The 15990-nt window shown below is 34.7% G+C and overlaps 1 protein-coding gene across 1 annotated transcript in view; it reads left to right on the top strand.

The window, feature by feature from the left end:
* The first annotated feature begins 4421 nt into the window (after nt 1–4421).
* The window catches only part of leo1 (LEO1 homolog, Paf1/RNA polymerase II complex component), a 28842-nt gene continuing 17273 nt past the window's right edge, over nt 4422–15990 (top strand). The window contains exons 1-7 of the mRNA XM_056478712.1: nt 4422–4495; nt 6861–7526; nt 9231–9332; nt 9415–9509; nt 13157–13305; nt 13389–13568; nt 14175–14309. Coding sequence (XP_056334687.1) covers nt 4438–4495; nt 6861–7526; nt 9231–9332; nt 9415–9509; nt 13157–13305; nt 13389–13568; nt 14175–14309 — 1385 coding nt within the window. The 5' untranslated portion in view covers nt 4422–4437. The remainder of the gene's footprint in view (nt 4496–6860; nt 7527–9230; nt 9333–9414; nt 9510–13156; nt 13306–13388; nt 13569–14174; nt 14310–15990) is intronic.

Here is a 15990-nt window from a genome sequence, read left to right as displayed (position 1 = left end):
ATACAGGCTGGATCCAAGAATATGTGAACCTCAGATGAAGATAGAAAAAGTGTAATATTAGGGTGTACTCACATTAGACTAACCAACCATGTCTTTATACTTAAATTGTTGAGTTCACCAAACTTAGTACTTAAGTAGATTATACTTAAATTGTTCAGTTTACCAAACTTAGCACTAAGTTTGGTGAACTGAACAATTTAAGTATAGTCTACAAAACCGCCAAGTTAAATAAACTTAAATACGCAAGTTTTGTGAGACTCCATTACACAATTAAATTGAGGCAACGAGTTTACTCAATTAATTTAGTTCAGTCAACTTCTTAGGGTTTTCAGTGCACTTTTTTGTTATCCATGTAATGGAAATAAAAATGCTGTTCTAATGGAACTACAGGGCACTAGAGGGCGCTGGTCAGACACCTGGTATGTATAAAATATTTGTGGGTGAATGAAGAAGAGATTCGATTTTACGCTATTAGAAAAGAGAGAAAAAGATGAAGAATGTAATTTGTTTTATGTACAGAAATATATAATAATGAATTTTACAGTTATGTTAAAATATATACATATGCATCTAAGAGTTTAAATGGTAGGTGTGGCCTTTGCAGTTCCTGAATTTCAAGTATCAGTAGGGAATGGATTAGTGATGAAGTCTTGGTATATACAGGAGAAATTATTGCACTTTTATTAGCAAAACAATGGGTAGAGGAAATAAGACCTTTGAAATCAGTCATCTGTTCAGACTCAGGTTCTTCACTGGCAAGTTTACGATATAGTAATTCAGAAAGTAGACCAGACATTTTATTAGAAATAATGCAAACATTATATAGAATTCAAATGATGGGTATAATAGTAATATGTTTATGGGTACCTGCGCATATTGGTGTTCAATGAAATTAAATTGCAGATAAGGAAGCAAAACAAGATGTTAAAAAATAATGACGTCAGTCTAAATGTAAGTATGAGTGAAGTCAAGAGATTATTAGGAAAAGAATGAAAGAAAGGTGGCAAAAACAATGGGATAATGAAAAAAAAAAGGCCGGTGGTTTTACAAAATTCTAAGAAAGTAGGAGAAATGAGAAGTGTAGGAAAAAACAGGAGAGAGGAGATAATAATTTCTAGGATGAGATTTGGACACACAAAATTGAATAGTACACTTTTTAAAATGGTTAAACATGGATCAGGACAATGTGAGTTTTGTGGACAAGAGACGGTAGAACATGTTATATTACACTACATGAAGTATAAAGATGAAAGGAGGGCTCTTAGTGAGAATTTAGAAGAGATAAGAGTTCAACTCAAATTAGATGACATTCTACAAAATAACTCGGGAAATAAATGTTTTACCTTTTTATTGCAGTATCTTAAAAATACTCATTTATGGGAGAGGATTTAATAAAAGAAAGCGGTAGGTGAGGGTTAAATCATAATGATCCACACTCCATACCAGTTGGTGGCAGAAATACACCATTTTGTTGTTTGTCAACCACCATTAAATTGAAAAAGAAGAAGAAGAGATTCAGTTGTGGTGAAGGGAAGCATGGTTCAAACTGATTGTATTGTGAAGTCCTAGTTGGGAAACCTTGCATTTTGAGCTCAGCCTAAGGACTTCCTTATTATCCAGATAACTGAATGTTTGGAAAATGTATTGGTATGCTGTCTGAATAAGATTTGACATTTTGGATACCATCATTATGAAGGTTCATTCCTCAATTATCAGCAAGTCGTTAAATCAACGCAAAAGTAGAACAACATACTTCAACGCACTCAATGTTTTTTTTACTCTGAATCAGTGACCACACCACTTTCTGCAGTACACTATCACAAAAATTTACCATTAGATGAAGTATGTGGTTTTTCTGTTGTTTTTTGTGTTGTAATACCAACACAGCTAAATATGACAGGATTACTACAGCACTTTCTGATTCACAAGAATTAACTTTTTTATTCTGGCTTTTTCAAAAACATTTTTTTTTTCTCCATGCAAGATAAAATCAAAGTCTGTTCTACATTTAAACTGTTTAATTATAAGAAACACCTTATTCTTACAAAGTGACATCTTCACTGTAAAAACTTTTCAGGGTGCAAAAGTTTCAGTTGACTGAAATAATTTTACAACTGAAACAGCACTTAAGATGACTGACAACCTGAACACATACAGCACCTTACAGTCTCCGACATGTTACCAATTACAGAAAAACTACACACAGCATACATTAAGTCCTTATTTAGGTTCAAAAACAACACAACATATAGCCCACAGTCAGTGCAAACCTCTCATCTGTGTCTTTAATCTTCAGCAGCACATCTAACCTCTGATAGAGAGTAATTCCATTATTCTGAGTTCATAATAGTTCAAAGGGTGATGATAATAGTTAAACATGGCAGTTTGTTCATGTTTGCTGAAAAAAAAATTCCGGTTTCTCCTTTTTTCACGTGTCACTCTTGCCTTTGTCAGTTTCTGACAGGATCGGGTTTCAAAAGCACGTCAATAATCAAGCGCATGTTATTATCATGAGACGCGCGGCAAACTCAAGCAAGAAAGTGAAACCGCTCGCGCTTCAGACTGACTCATAAAAAACTACGGGGCACAGAGTAAATCTGCTCTTCTTCTTGGCTTTGTGGCTGTTCATCAAGACGACGACAAGGTTTTTTTGAGCCCAGGTCGACCATGGCTCGTTATTATATGTATATATAAATACGCTGTAATCTCTCGGCTGTGTATTGTAAACATGGCGGGTCTTTTGTTTTCATTCTGGCTTGTTGTGTAAGCGAATAATGTATCTCTGTAAACCAATAGCGTTCAGCTGCCCGTCTAGTCCCCGCCTTTTGGTACCCTTTCATGTGTTTGGTACACTTTCGAAAAGGTGCTGAAAAAGTGGTACGGTACGGTTCGGAACTCAGTGGAAATGGGTCATAAGGGTGCACACCTGAGAGAGCAGCCAAAGTCTCAGAAGTTGTATTGATGGCAAATACCACTTGTTGCCCTTGGATTTTTTTATTCAGTAGATTTTGGTACAAATTTTTTGTAAAAACTTTTTATAAATTCCTTTACTTTGTTTACATTTTTGTGTGTGTTTTTTGTATGTATTCCCCCTGTATCTGTGACAATATTAAAAATGCAATTAAAATTTAAAAAGCCTTATTTGTTAACACATAAGCACATGCACAATACACACACACACACACATTTTTCCACAAACTGTTTCTATTGCTTAAGTTGATGTAAACAATACAGAAATCAATTTGTACAGTTTTCAAACCTCAGAGTTATCTTTAAGTGCTTTTAAGTCCACGTGAACTGGACCTTAGACTCTTATTTTAGTAGGTTGATGTACTGAAACAGAATATTGAGTATTATATCATATTGGGTGGGACTTTCTTTTTGTGCATCACTCCCTCATAGCAAACCAAAAGTTAAAGGGGTTTGGTTAAGAATATTATGGCTGAAGACACCAAATTGCCACTCCAAAGTGATTGACCAATATCAAAACAAACATTTTTAGTGGCTTAACTTGCAAGGATTAATTGTTCACCTAAAAAATAACCTTGTGCGCTAAAAAAATAAACATTGCAAATTTAGATTTCACACAGTCTTCGGCACAAATCATCAAATAATGAATTTACAGTGGGAAAAAAAAATTGTCCTCCAACATTACTACCATTCCCAAACAGACTCTTATACTGTGGTAGTCTTTTTTGCAATGCCACAAAATGTAAATGTAGCGACATAAACTGTTGATTTGATTTGATATTATTTTGCAGATTTTCCCTGTGGCTTTGTGTCCTTGTGGCCTTGTAAACAAAAAATGTTTACTTCAAGGTTCACATTACCGAACCTTTAAGTTACCACAAATCAAGAGACTTGGACTAATCAATTACATTAAGCTTAGAGATTTACACTTTAGTCAATAGGATGATATGTGCTTTTCTTATTGCGGTATAAGTTTTTTCAGTACTGCCCATCAGAAATAATAGAAATTGTTTCAGAAAAATAAGTACAGTTTAATCTCAATCATCCAATATACACAATATGCACAGCTAGAGTTTTAAAGTCAACGATAAACTTCGGGTGAAAGCTTAATGTGACTATTTTCAATTTCACAAGGTTGTTTTTACAGCATCGAGGTTGTAATGTAATTACGATACATTCAGTTAAATAGACTTAAGCATTCACTTAGTTGTTCAAACGTAAAACGTGATGAAAGACCATTGTAATCACCAGCCCCGTCAGTAGGTTTAGTCTCTCTGTCCTTGGTGTAAAAATGGATCTCAAAATAGTCAACACTTAAGTCACATTTAAGGGTCTATTTACATTTTTTCCTATATTTCAAGGTCTCTTACTTTATTTATTTATAAAAAACAAACACAATGTCTTTTATTTTGTATCGTGTTAAAAGCCTTCACCCGGATGTTGATCATTTTTTTACAGCCGGTGAAAATGGCGGACATGGACGAGCTGTTCGGGAGCGATGGCGATAGCGACAATGAGCAACGAGGTACATTATGATTACATCTGTCATTGAAAAAGCTTACTTTTGTTTGTTTTTAGTATGTTTCCATGAACAGATCGTTCGTTTAGCGTTTAATCGTGAACGTTTAATGTAACTGTCGGCCTTTAGCAATGCCATCACTTCTGGTAACGTTAAATATTTCTTATATTTAAGATTAGTATGGAAAGATATCACCCCAGATAATCAGCATTTGTTACTGTAACGTACAGCAGTAGCAGTAATTATTACAGTATTTATGATAAAATTGATACGTTGTAATCTAAATACGTTCGTTTTATTTTATTTTTTTAATTAATGTGACGTTATCATAGATTTAATGTTGCGTTGTAACGTTATTGTATTATTAATGTCACGTTTTAACAAACATGTTTCTGTGTTTAAACTTATAACTGATATTTGATAAACATATGGTTTCTTATTTGAAGACATACAGTTCTACCAATGGCAGAAAAAACTATATAAGTAAGTGATAAAATAAATGATTGCTTATCAGTGTTAACTCGCATACACATAACAAAATGTAATCGTTCTATTATATTGTAGGTTCTCTTTTAATTATAATTGTTTTAAACATATTATTATAATACAAGATACTATGATCAGGTGCTGATTTAACCAATAAGCGAGGTTAGCGGCCGCTTAGGACCCCAGGAAATCTGGGACCCCCCCAATAAATATCTAGAAGTATAAATGATACCTATGAACTATATATAAAACATAATTTTCCATCATATTTTGTATGGTGAGAGTTAAACAAATACAATTTTAACATAATTCAAGATTATTTAGTATACAATCAGTCATTCATTTTCTTTTCGGCTTAGTATCTTTATCAATTGCACAGCGGAGTGAACCGCCAACTTATCCAGCACATATTTTATGTAGCGGATGCCCTTCCAGCCACAACCCATGACTGGGAAACTTTCACACACTCACTCACACACACATACAAACATTACGGTCAATTTTTTAGCACACCCAATTCACCTGTAACGCATGTCTTTGGACTGTGGGGAAAACCGGAGCACCAGGAGGAAACCCACGTAAACGCAGGGAGAACATGCAAACTCCACACAGATACGCCAACTGACCCAGCCGAGGCTCAAACCAGCGACCTCCTTGCTGTAAGGCGACAGCACTACCTTCTGCGCCACTGCATCGCCATATATATATATATATATATATATATATATATTTTTTTTTTTTACATATTATTATTATTATTATTATTATTATCCTAGATGCTATGTCCATGGGCGTATTTAACCAATAAGCAAGTTAAGCGGCTGCTTAGGGTCCCAGGAAATCTGGGTGCCCCCAATAAATATCTAGAGGTATAAATGATACTTATAAACTGTACATAACATTCTTTTCTATCATAATTTATATGGTGAGGGTTAAACTAATACAATGTTAAAGTTATTCAATATAATTTAGTATACAATTAAATATAATATTATTATAATTATCTAATGTTATGTCTAGGCATGGGCTGGTATAAGATTCTGACGATATGAAAACCTTGAATTAAAATATCACGGTATTGTGATTACTGCTCTATAATAAGGTCTTTATAAATGTCTGGGTAAAAAACGAAAACGTTTCCCTTTTTTAAACACAAAATATTTTATTTAAAGAAACATTTAAAATATTTTTGACCAGTAAACATGTCAGGCTAAATAATGGAAATGAATTATTGAAATCTGCTGTCTTTATTTATTTCAAAAACTGATTATTATTATTATTATTATTATTTTTTTTTTTACAATTTCTTTACTTTACTGATACTGTTTTCCTAAAAAAAGTAAATAAAAAATTGTACACATACCTTAGGAACAGTATTGCAGAAAATCATGACGGTTTTAAAACCTTGACTTTTCCAAACCGCGGTATACCTTAAAAAACAGTTATCGTCCCACGCCTAATTATGTCATAATAATATTACAAGATAAAATATCCATCATGGAGCAGTCCAGCAGTCAATTTTACAAAAATATAAATGTATTATTTTTAGTTGTAAATTCATTTTACAAAAAATATAAAATTATTTAGAATGTAGAGATTGCATTAATTTTAAATGTCAAAAAGAAGATTGAGTGATATAACAAACAGCAATATAAATAAAAGTGAAATAAAAGTACAAAGGGTGCATTTTTGTTCTTGGGCCCCATGGCTGGAATTGCGTGTTCAACAGAATAAAGAATCCCATAATGGTTTGGAACAACTTGAGGGAGACAGTGAGAAAATGTTCATTTTTGTGTGAACTCAGTTTTAAAGTCTGCGTTCTGTGTATAACAAAGTAAAGTGACAAGTTAGTAAATTATTACATCCATTCATGTGTTTTCTTCAGATTCCGGCTCTGGTTCTGGCTCTGATTCAGATCATGAGAGACCAAGATCTGCCAGCAACGTATCTGGAAGCGAGAGTGCTCAGAGTGACCGAGATCGTGATGATGATGAGGATGAAGATGGCGGAAAGCCTAGCAATAAAGAGCTGTTTGGAGACGACAGTGAGGATGAGCGCGGAAGCCAGCATAGCGGCAGCCAGCACAGCGGCAGCCACCACAGCGGCAGCCACCACAGCGGCAGCCAACATAGCCGCAGCCAATCAGGACGATCGGGCAACCAATCAGACGCCACCATGCACTCTGACAATGAACATAGCGGGTCCGAGACCCATCGTGGTGAGCAGGATGATGATGATGATGATGATGATGACAGAGGCCACAGGTCAGACATAGGCAGTCCAGCCTCAGAAGCAGGAAGCCGCAGGTCGGACAGAGGAAGTAGAAGTCCAGGGTCAGAGGCGGGAAGTCCACGCTCAGAAGCTGGAAGTGGTCATTCGGATCCTGGAACGCCACATTCAGATGGAGAGGGGTCAGGGAAAGATGCCCATTCTGGAGATGAGAAGTGGGGTGGAGATGGAAAAAGTGACCAGTCAGAGGACGAGGACAAACAGCAGAACTCTGATGATGAGAGGGAGCAATCTGATGAAGAAGGAAAGAGGCAGAAATCAGGTGAGGTCTATTGAAATCATCCAAATACTTCAATTATAGTCTGTGTTAGTAAATGCAAGGCTATTCGTAGGGTTGGACCGATACTAGTAGGGATGCACCAATATCCATTTTTTTTTTTTACCAATCCAATCCCAAAATTCTGAGTATTGACTGATTCCGATCCTGATACTGTGCCCTTTTTTTTTTTTTTACCTAATACAGTTTCTATAGTTCTGGTGATAATATAATAATCAAATAATATAGCTTCTTTTGTAAAAATAACAGACCTATAGACCTTCTTTATATGACAGACAGTACAAACTAGCTAAAAACATGGTGCTTGCTATAAACTAGGGTACATTATTTTTGCCGACATTATTGTTATAACATTGATATGATACCTACTTGTTTTTCCTTTTTTAATATTAATAATTTTCTTTGAAATCTGTAATAGGCTACCACTATTGACCCTAATCATTGTTAAAAAAAGAGCCTTTTAGCAAAGCCTAATATTTTCCTGCAGGTTTGACACAGACTATACTAGGGCAGTTTTACATTCCCTTGTGAGATAAAGAAAGTGAAAGTACATCAGCACAGAGAAAAAAATCAAATGCTCAAGACATCCAAGTATATATATATATATATATATATATATATATATATATATATATATATATATATATATATATATATATATATATATATATATATATATATATATTAAATATATATATATATATATATATATATATATATATATATATATATATATATATATATATGTATATATAATATGTATATAATGTAGATGTATTTATTGTAGATGTATGTATATAATATAATGTATTTTAAGTTACATAATGTTATAGGCTGTAATATATAAATAATAGAATAGTAATTTAAATGATAATATTTTAATATTGTTTTACATTAACATAGATTTATTTATGTTTTAAAATGGCTTGTAGGCATGCAAATCACATTTATTTTAGATGATAGTAATTATTTCGCAACTTTTTGACCAATTTTGTGCAATATTTCATCACACCTAGTTTTTACACAATATTATAACTAAAATAATAAACTTTTTGATTTATTGCTAATGAACCACATTTATCTGTAAATGTATGACTTCCACAAAACATAAAGTGGGATTTAAATTTGTAGAATAAAAGTGGTGCAGGATTGACACCAAAACCTAAAGACGTACTTGCTTTGAGGTCTCTTTAAGATTTTCCTTAATCCATTAGTTAAAAATTAAAATAAGGTATGTGGTAAGCAATTTGACGATACTTGGACATTTTGTTCTACAACAAAAAATAATTATGACAGAACAACATAACAGAACATAAACTTCACAGATTCGTACCTCAAATGCTCTCATCCAGTTATTAGAAAGTAATACTCAGCTACACCTGAGAAAGAGATACAACCCCAAATCAGAAAAGGTTGGGGCATTTAACTAATTTACCTTATTATTAGCCCTAAATTGCTCCTGTCCAAAATTTTTTGAATGGTAGCAAAGAATCTATATTTACAAATGAAGTTGACCAGACAAAACATGTAATATTTTGTGTTCATATTGTCTGCAATAAAATAAAAGTCAAAGTACATTTAGAAATCACTACTTTCTTTTTTTTAATTTGCATATTGCCATACTTTCCCAACTTTTCTCATTTAGGCTTGTATTAATATTGAAAATCCATACGCTATTCTTAATTTCAGAGTCGATTAAGGGCAGTGACAGTGAGGAGGACTTCACACGCAGGAAAAGAAAAAAAATAGCTTCGGACTCGGACTCAGACTCTGATGCTGAAACCCAGGGTGGTGAGTGACAGACGCTCGCTACGATTAAAACACAGTGTCATACACACAGCGGCTCTGTTGAACTGTGTTTTTGTGTTTGTAGGCAAGAAGCCTGCAGCAAATGATCTTTTTGGGGAAGCAGATGATATTTCATCAGACAGCGATGCGGAGAAACCTCTCACACCTGGCCAACCATTGGTGAGACATTTATATGCGTAAAATCGGATTAAACCGAATCTGCTGGAAAGCATATTTGATTTTTTTTTTTTATAAGATTTACACTGTAAAAAATGCTGGGTTCCACACAATCGATTTGTGTGTGTATATCGATTAAGTTATCTTATTAGTTTTTACAAATTTAGATGAATTAAACATAAAACATTTAAGTTGTCCCCTCAAAAAACTCAAGAATTGTGTTGCTTCAGCTCTATTTAAATAAGTAGTTTGAACAAACAGAAAATAGAATTTTTTGAGTCTAGCGCAAGCCTTAACCAAAACCATTTTGTTTTCCTAAGTAGATAGTTTAAAATGGGATTTTCATTGTTGCTAAACAAGACACAATATTACAAGGAAAGCTTATTGAAACATGTTCCTGCAGTGACAGATATAACAAATATTATATATGCCAGCCTTGCTTTACTCGTGTTTTTATTCTGAATACAAACAACTATAGCCTATACAGAAAAATACGCATGTGAATACACTGTAATCACATACAGTGGGGAAAAAAAGTATTGAACACGTCACTATTTTTCTCAGAAAACAATTTTCTAAAGGTGCCATTGACTTAAAATTTTCCCTGGATGTTGGAAACAACCAAAGAAATTCAAATATGCAAAGAAAGCAAATCTAATTACTTTACAATTGAACAGAAAAAGTATTGAACACATGAACAAAGGGAGATGTAGAAAGGCAATGATAGCCCAGACAGCAGCTGAAATCTCTCAGTAGTTCTTCAGCAACTTCTGCCTTTCGTCATTGTATATTAATATCAGCTGCTTCAGTCCAACATCTACATTAGCTGGATGATGAAGATGAAACCAGGGTGGACATTTCAGCAAGACAATGATCCGAATCAAAGCCAAGGAAATGCTCAAATGCTTTCAGAGAAAGAAAATCAAGCTGTAGAACGGCCCAGCCAATCACCTGACATGAATCCAATAAAGAAAACAAAATAAAGAACCACTAAGATTTTTTACACTGAAGTCTGTGAAAAACCTGACACCTGAGCAATCCATGTGACTTCATTCTCCATATGAGTCGTCTTAAAGGCACATAGTTTACCCCCTTTTTTTTAAGATTTAATATTAATACTTTTGAGTGTGCCAGTTTAGGTTCAGTTCAAAACACAGTTCAGATTTTTTATTATAATGTGTTAAAAAGTGTTATTTTGGGGGTGTGTACACAGCTTTCTGTTTTATAGAAACCTATGTTTAGATTTCTAAAATGCATGGCGCGTTGCTGAGCGTCGCCGAGCGGCGTTTTTGGTGTGCGACCTCCAGGCAAGTTTGTTATTTTATTTCAAATGGAGAGACACTCATGTGAGGCAACGCGCTAGCTTTTCCAGCTGCACCTAGTTAAGATCACAGGGAGCTTCTGCGACTGCGAGATATGCAAACGGCTGAAGTTTAAGGTAGACGCAATGAAAAGTACACATGTTTGCAAACCTACCTACAAACAAACTAAGTTACAAACAAAAATTCTGATTAGAGCGATCTTGTGGTGAATGTTGATTTTGTGTTGAGCCCAATGAGCCTGAAATCTAAAAATAGACCAAGGGTGTTCTTTTGGGGTTCCATTGTTATTATACATAACAAATTTTTCTGATTTGTTTTGTTATGTGTATATTGTTTGGGTTTTTACCAAAATCTGGTTCAATTTCGTCAACTACTCCTTTAGAAATATTATTCCCAAGAAAAGCATGACGTGTTCAATACTTATTTCCCCCCTGTGTAACAGTTGGCCTTAAGAAAAAAACCTCTTGTGTAATGTGAATGAATTTGATAACAAAACTGTGATTTTGGGTTTTCTTTTGGTCTTGGATGACCAAAGCGCCGGACCATAACAGCTTAGCAGATTGTATATTAAAGCATTATAGCTGATTTCGCATTATGTAATATGTAAATCTAACTGAATTTCCACCAAATAATTACTGTGTAAATTGTGCCGTCCAATAGATTTTTGTTTGTCAATTTATAGCATAGTAGTTTTATTACTATTGTAATGAATCCTTATGGATTATTAATTAATGAAAAGATTTTTAATAATAAAAACAACGCTAATAATAATTCCTGCTCCTAAAACATGCTATAAATTTAAACAGATATTTCAAAATATAAAATATCTTGGTATAAAGCTTGGTTTACACATAGTATTAGCATTCATTTAGACCAAAAATGAAGTTAAAATGTATCATGTATGCTTGTCTACTTTTGACGACCACTTCCAGAAGTAATTGAAAATACATCGTCATGAATTAAAATCTTATTGTAAATGCACATGTAATTTTATACATTTTTTACTTCACTATTAACACCAGACATGACATGCGCAAATAAATTGAATAAATAGACACGTTAACATTTTGAGTTTACTTCATTTGCATGTCAAATTCGCTTCATTCACATGTCAAATTTACTTTACGATAGATGCAGATTCTTGTCATGGGCAGGGCTTCTGTCTGCCAGCTGACTCTAGCTTTGTTGATAAATGGCTAACATGGATTTTATTGAGATAATAGCTGTGCTTTATGTGCTTTAGGCAGCGTAGATTTGTTCGGCGCCGTGTCTTGAGTTCACTAGATCCTTTAAAGGGCACCTAGCTTACCCGTTTTTTGTGTCCCCAGAATGTGTCCGTAAAGTTTCAGCTCAAAACAACCATCGGAGTATTTTTTTAATAGCTGTCTGAAGTGTCTGTATTATAGCCGGTAAAACCTGGTTGCTGTTTTTTTTGTACTGGGCCTTTAAGGCTAGTCCTCCCCACCCACCGTTCCCACGTGCCTGTCAGCAACATGCCTCAATCGCCCTCGGCTGCCTCAAGAAGCAGATCTCACATTGCGTTTGTGAGAAATACTACAGTAAGAACTTACCAATGAGTATTTGATGCATTTTTTGTGAGTTGCAACCATGAGTCACACACAATGTTGTTACAAAGTTCACGGACACACACAGCGAGGACACACACACCAATAGCGCAGACACCCACACACACAGAGAGAGAGAGACAGAGACGGCGCGCGTGTTTAGCTTTGCACTCTGTTTGCACGCATATGTGACAGGATACAAGTTAATCCTCACTGCTGTATGGATATCTGTTATGTTAATGTACAAAATAAACCTGATTTAATGTCCACAAACCGGGATTGAAGCATCTTTCTTTATAATTGTTCTGACATGCGGCTGTGCTGATGAAGTAAAACTAAGCTAAATCGCTGTAATTGTCTGCTGATATGCAGATATACATTACAAGTACATTAATTACATTATACATTAATTTAAAAAGACAATTCACCCAAATATTTAAATTATTTCATCCCTTAATCACTAACTGCACTTGTTTCAAACCAGTTTGAGTTTCTTTCATCTGTTAAATACAAATGAAGATGTATTAAAGAATGTTTTGGAAAAAAAACGAACAAACAGCAATTGATGTCCATAGCATTTTTACTGTGATGTACATGGCTGCTGTATTCCAACCATATTCAGAATATCTTGTTTTTTACATTCAATGGAAAAAAGAAATTAATAAAAGTTTAGAGCCACTTGGGTGTGACTAAATGTTGATGACATTTTTTTATTTTTTGGGTGAACTGTCCTTTTAATGAATCTGTTGAACTGATTGTACAGGATGCCGATGACGGTATGGAGGGAGATCAGCCCGAGGAAGAGCCGGCTCCAGAGACGAGGATTGAAGTGGAGATTCCTAAAGTCAGCACAGACCTGGGCAGCGATCTCTACTTTGTCAAATTACCCAACTTTCTCAGTGTGGAGCCCAGGTGAGCGAAAGTCTCCCTAAAAACTGAAAGGAGTCACTAAATCCTCAGAACAAACAGTAAATCAAGCGTCTGTCTCTCCACAGGCCGTTCGACCCTCAGTACTATGAGGATGAGTTTGAGGATGAGGAGATGTTAGACGAGGAAGGACGAACTCGTCTAAAGCTGAAGGTGGAGAACACCATCAGGTGGCGCTCTCGACGGGATGAGGAGGGCAATGAAGTCAAGGAGAGCAATGCTAGGATTGTTAAATGGTCAGACGGCAGGTGAGGAGACCTGTGCAAGAATAATCAATGGGCAGATGCTGATTAATGCCTTCATCACACCAAATGCACTTTTTAATGTTGAGAGGTGCCTTTTTTGAATGGTTTACTAATGGACACGAGAGTTTTGTGCGCACTGTGCGCCTGCAAAAAGACCCAACTCTGAGAGGGAAAAACTCACTATGTCAGTCATGTCTTTTTCTTCCTCCAATCAAATGAAAGCAGTGGCAGAGTGTTCGTTGAGGCGACAGTAGTGTTCGTGTTATTAAGACAACTAGAGAGACATTTAAAGATGGAGGAGAGACTAGTGGTTTGTGTTTTGAGTTATCCGGAGTTGTATGACTTAACAAATCTTGAATATCACAGTATTAATAAATATTATATATAATATTATATTGCTCGCGCACAATACGCAGCTGATTCAGTCATTGCCTAGCGACATAAAAAGAGCAGCACACTTCTTTTTTTTTTCTTGACAACAAAAAAAGGTGCAAGTGTGCCTTATGTTCTCAGAATGGAAAAGTGCAATCGGTGTGATCGGCCTCATGCTCTGATGATAAAAAAATGTAGCAGAATTGTGTAAATCAGCATCACTTTTGTGTTTCACAGCATGTCTCTACACCTGGGGAATGAGGTGTTTGACGTGTATAAAGCTCCACTACAGGGTGACCACAACCACCTGTTCATCCGCCAGGGTACAGGACTGCAGGGTCAGGCCGTGTTCAAGACCAAACTCACCTTCAGGTGCGACACACACACATGCGCGTACACACAAATGTGTTGTTATATTCCGGTGGGAATAGTAATAAAGTTTCTACTGTACAAATCGGATTTTCTATTCCCCAACCCTACCCCTAAATTCAACTGTCACAGGACACAGCTGCTTTTTCATAAAAAAAAAAAAAAAAAAATATATATATATATATATATAATATGATTGTCCACATTATATAGTATGGTTATATATGAGTATATATATATAAGTCCACTTGAGTCTGTGTGGATTCAGGGTTACACACACACCACACACACACACTGCACACACTTTTTTCTGCAGCTGTTGGACTACTACCAACAGTTTATAATATTGGTGATAGTCATATGTCAGTAATTTGACGTTAGATGGTGCTGTTGGGTCATTTTTCCAAGCAGCAATTTGTTGTACAGAAATGCTGTTTGGCCTTTCAATTTTATTAGTGCTGTCAAACACTTAATTATGATTAATTGCATCTAAAAAATAATAAATAAATAAATAAATACACACTGTATATATTTGTGTTTGTATGTATGTGTATGTATATATATATATATATATATATATATATATATATATATATATATATATATATATATATATATATATATATATACATAAATACATACATACATACATACATACATACAGTTCAAGTCATAATTATTATTTTTTTCTTTTTTAAATGTTTCCCAAATGGTGTTTTACAGAGCAAAGAAATTTTCACAGTATGTCTGATAATATTTTTTCTTTTAGAGAAAGTCAGATTTGTTTTATTTTGGCTAGAATAAAAGCAGTTTTTATTTTTATAAACTATTTTAAGCTCAAAATTATTAGCCCCTTTAAGCTATATTTTTTTTATAGTCTACAGCAGTGTTTCCCAACCCTGTTCCTGGAGGCACACCAACAGTACATATTTTTGATGTCTCCCTTTTCTGACCCATTAGCTTCTGGGTTTGTAATAATTCTGACTTCAACTGTGTGTAAATATATAATGTAATGCTGTTATTCATGATGTATATATCAATCATGAATAACAGCATTACAGCACTTATCATTATTTTAATTCAAATGAAACCGAAACAGAAAGGCCGTGTCTAAAATCACCTGGTACTCGAATAGGTAACTTACATTGGTACTACATGACCGAAAGTGCATTATACATAGTATGAATGCGAGTAGTTTGAATGGAATTCAGATGTACTACATCTGCATTTTATCATTATCACACATGACCTGCCTGCGTCAGTTGCGTTACTTCTCTCCCATTCATAAATTCTCTTATGTGACATCATGGGATAGCGTAGCATCCATGTTTGAGAGTTTTTTTTTGTTGAACAGAAAACTACTTTGAAATGCAGCTATTCCCCTCCATAGTAATTTTGTTCCTACTATGGATCTCATAGGCTGCTTTTTCTAACATTCATCAGAATATATTGTTTTCTGTTCAACAGAAGAACAAACATCATAAAAGTTTATAACCACATGAGTGTGCGTGAAGTACTGTCCCTTTGAAACCTGCTAGAAATTCAGTTTGTAGCTGATGGATTACTTTAAATCAGGTGAGTTGTTGAACAGCTACTAATCTGCCAGCAGAGGTCTCTCAGGATCCACAAATAACATGTACGTCACCATTTCCTACAACATGAGCATCAGGATTTTAGTTTAGGG

Source organism: Danio aesculapii, chromosome 18, assembly GCF_903798145.1.
Source record: "Danio aesculapii chromosome 18, fDanAes4.1, whole genome shotgun sequence".
Classification (NCBI taxonomy): Eukaryota; Metazoa; Chordata; class Actinopteri; order Cypriniformes; family Danionidae; genus Danio; species Danio aesculapii.
Note: the sequence above shows the minus strand (reverse complement) of the source record. Positions and strands in the feature narration are given on the sequence as shown.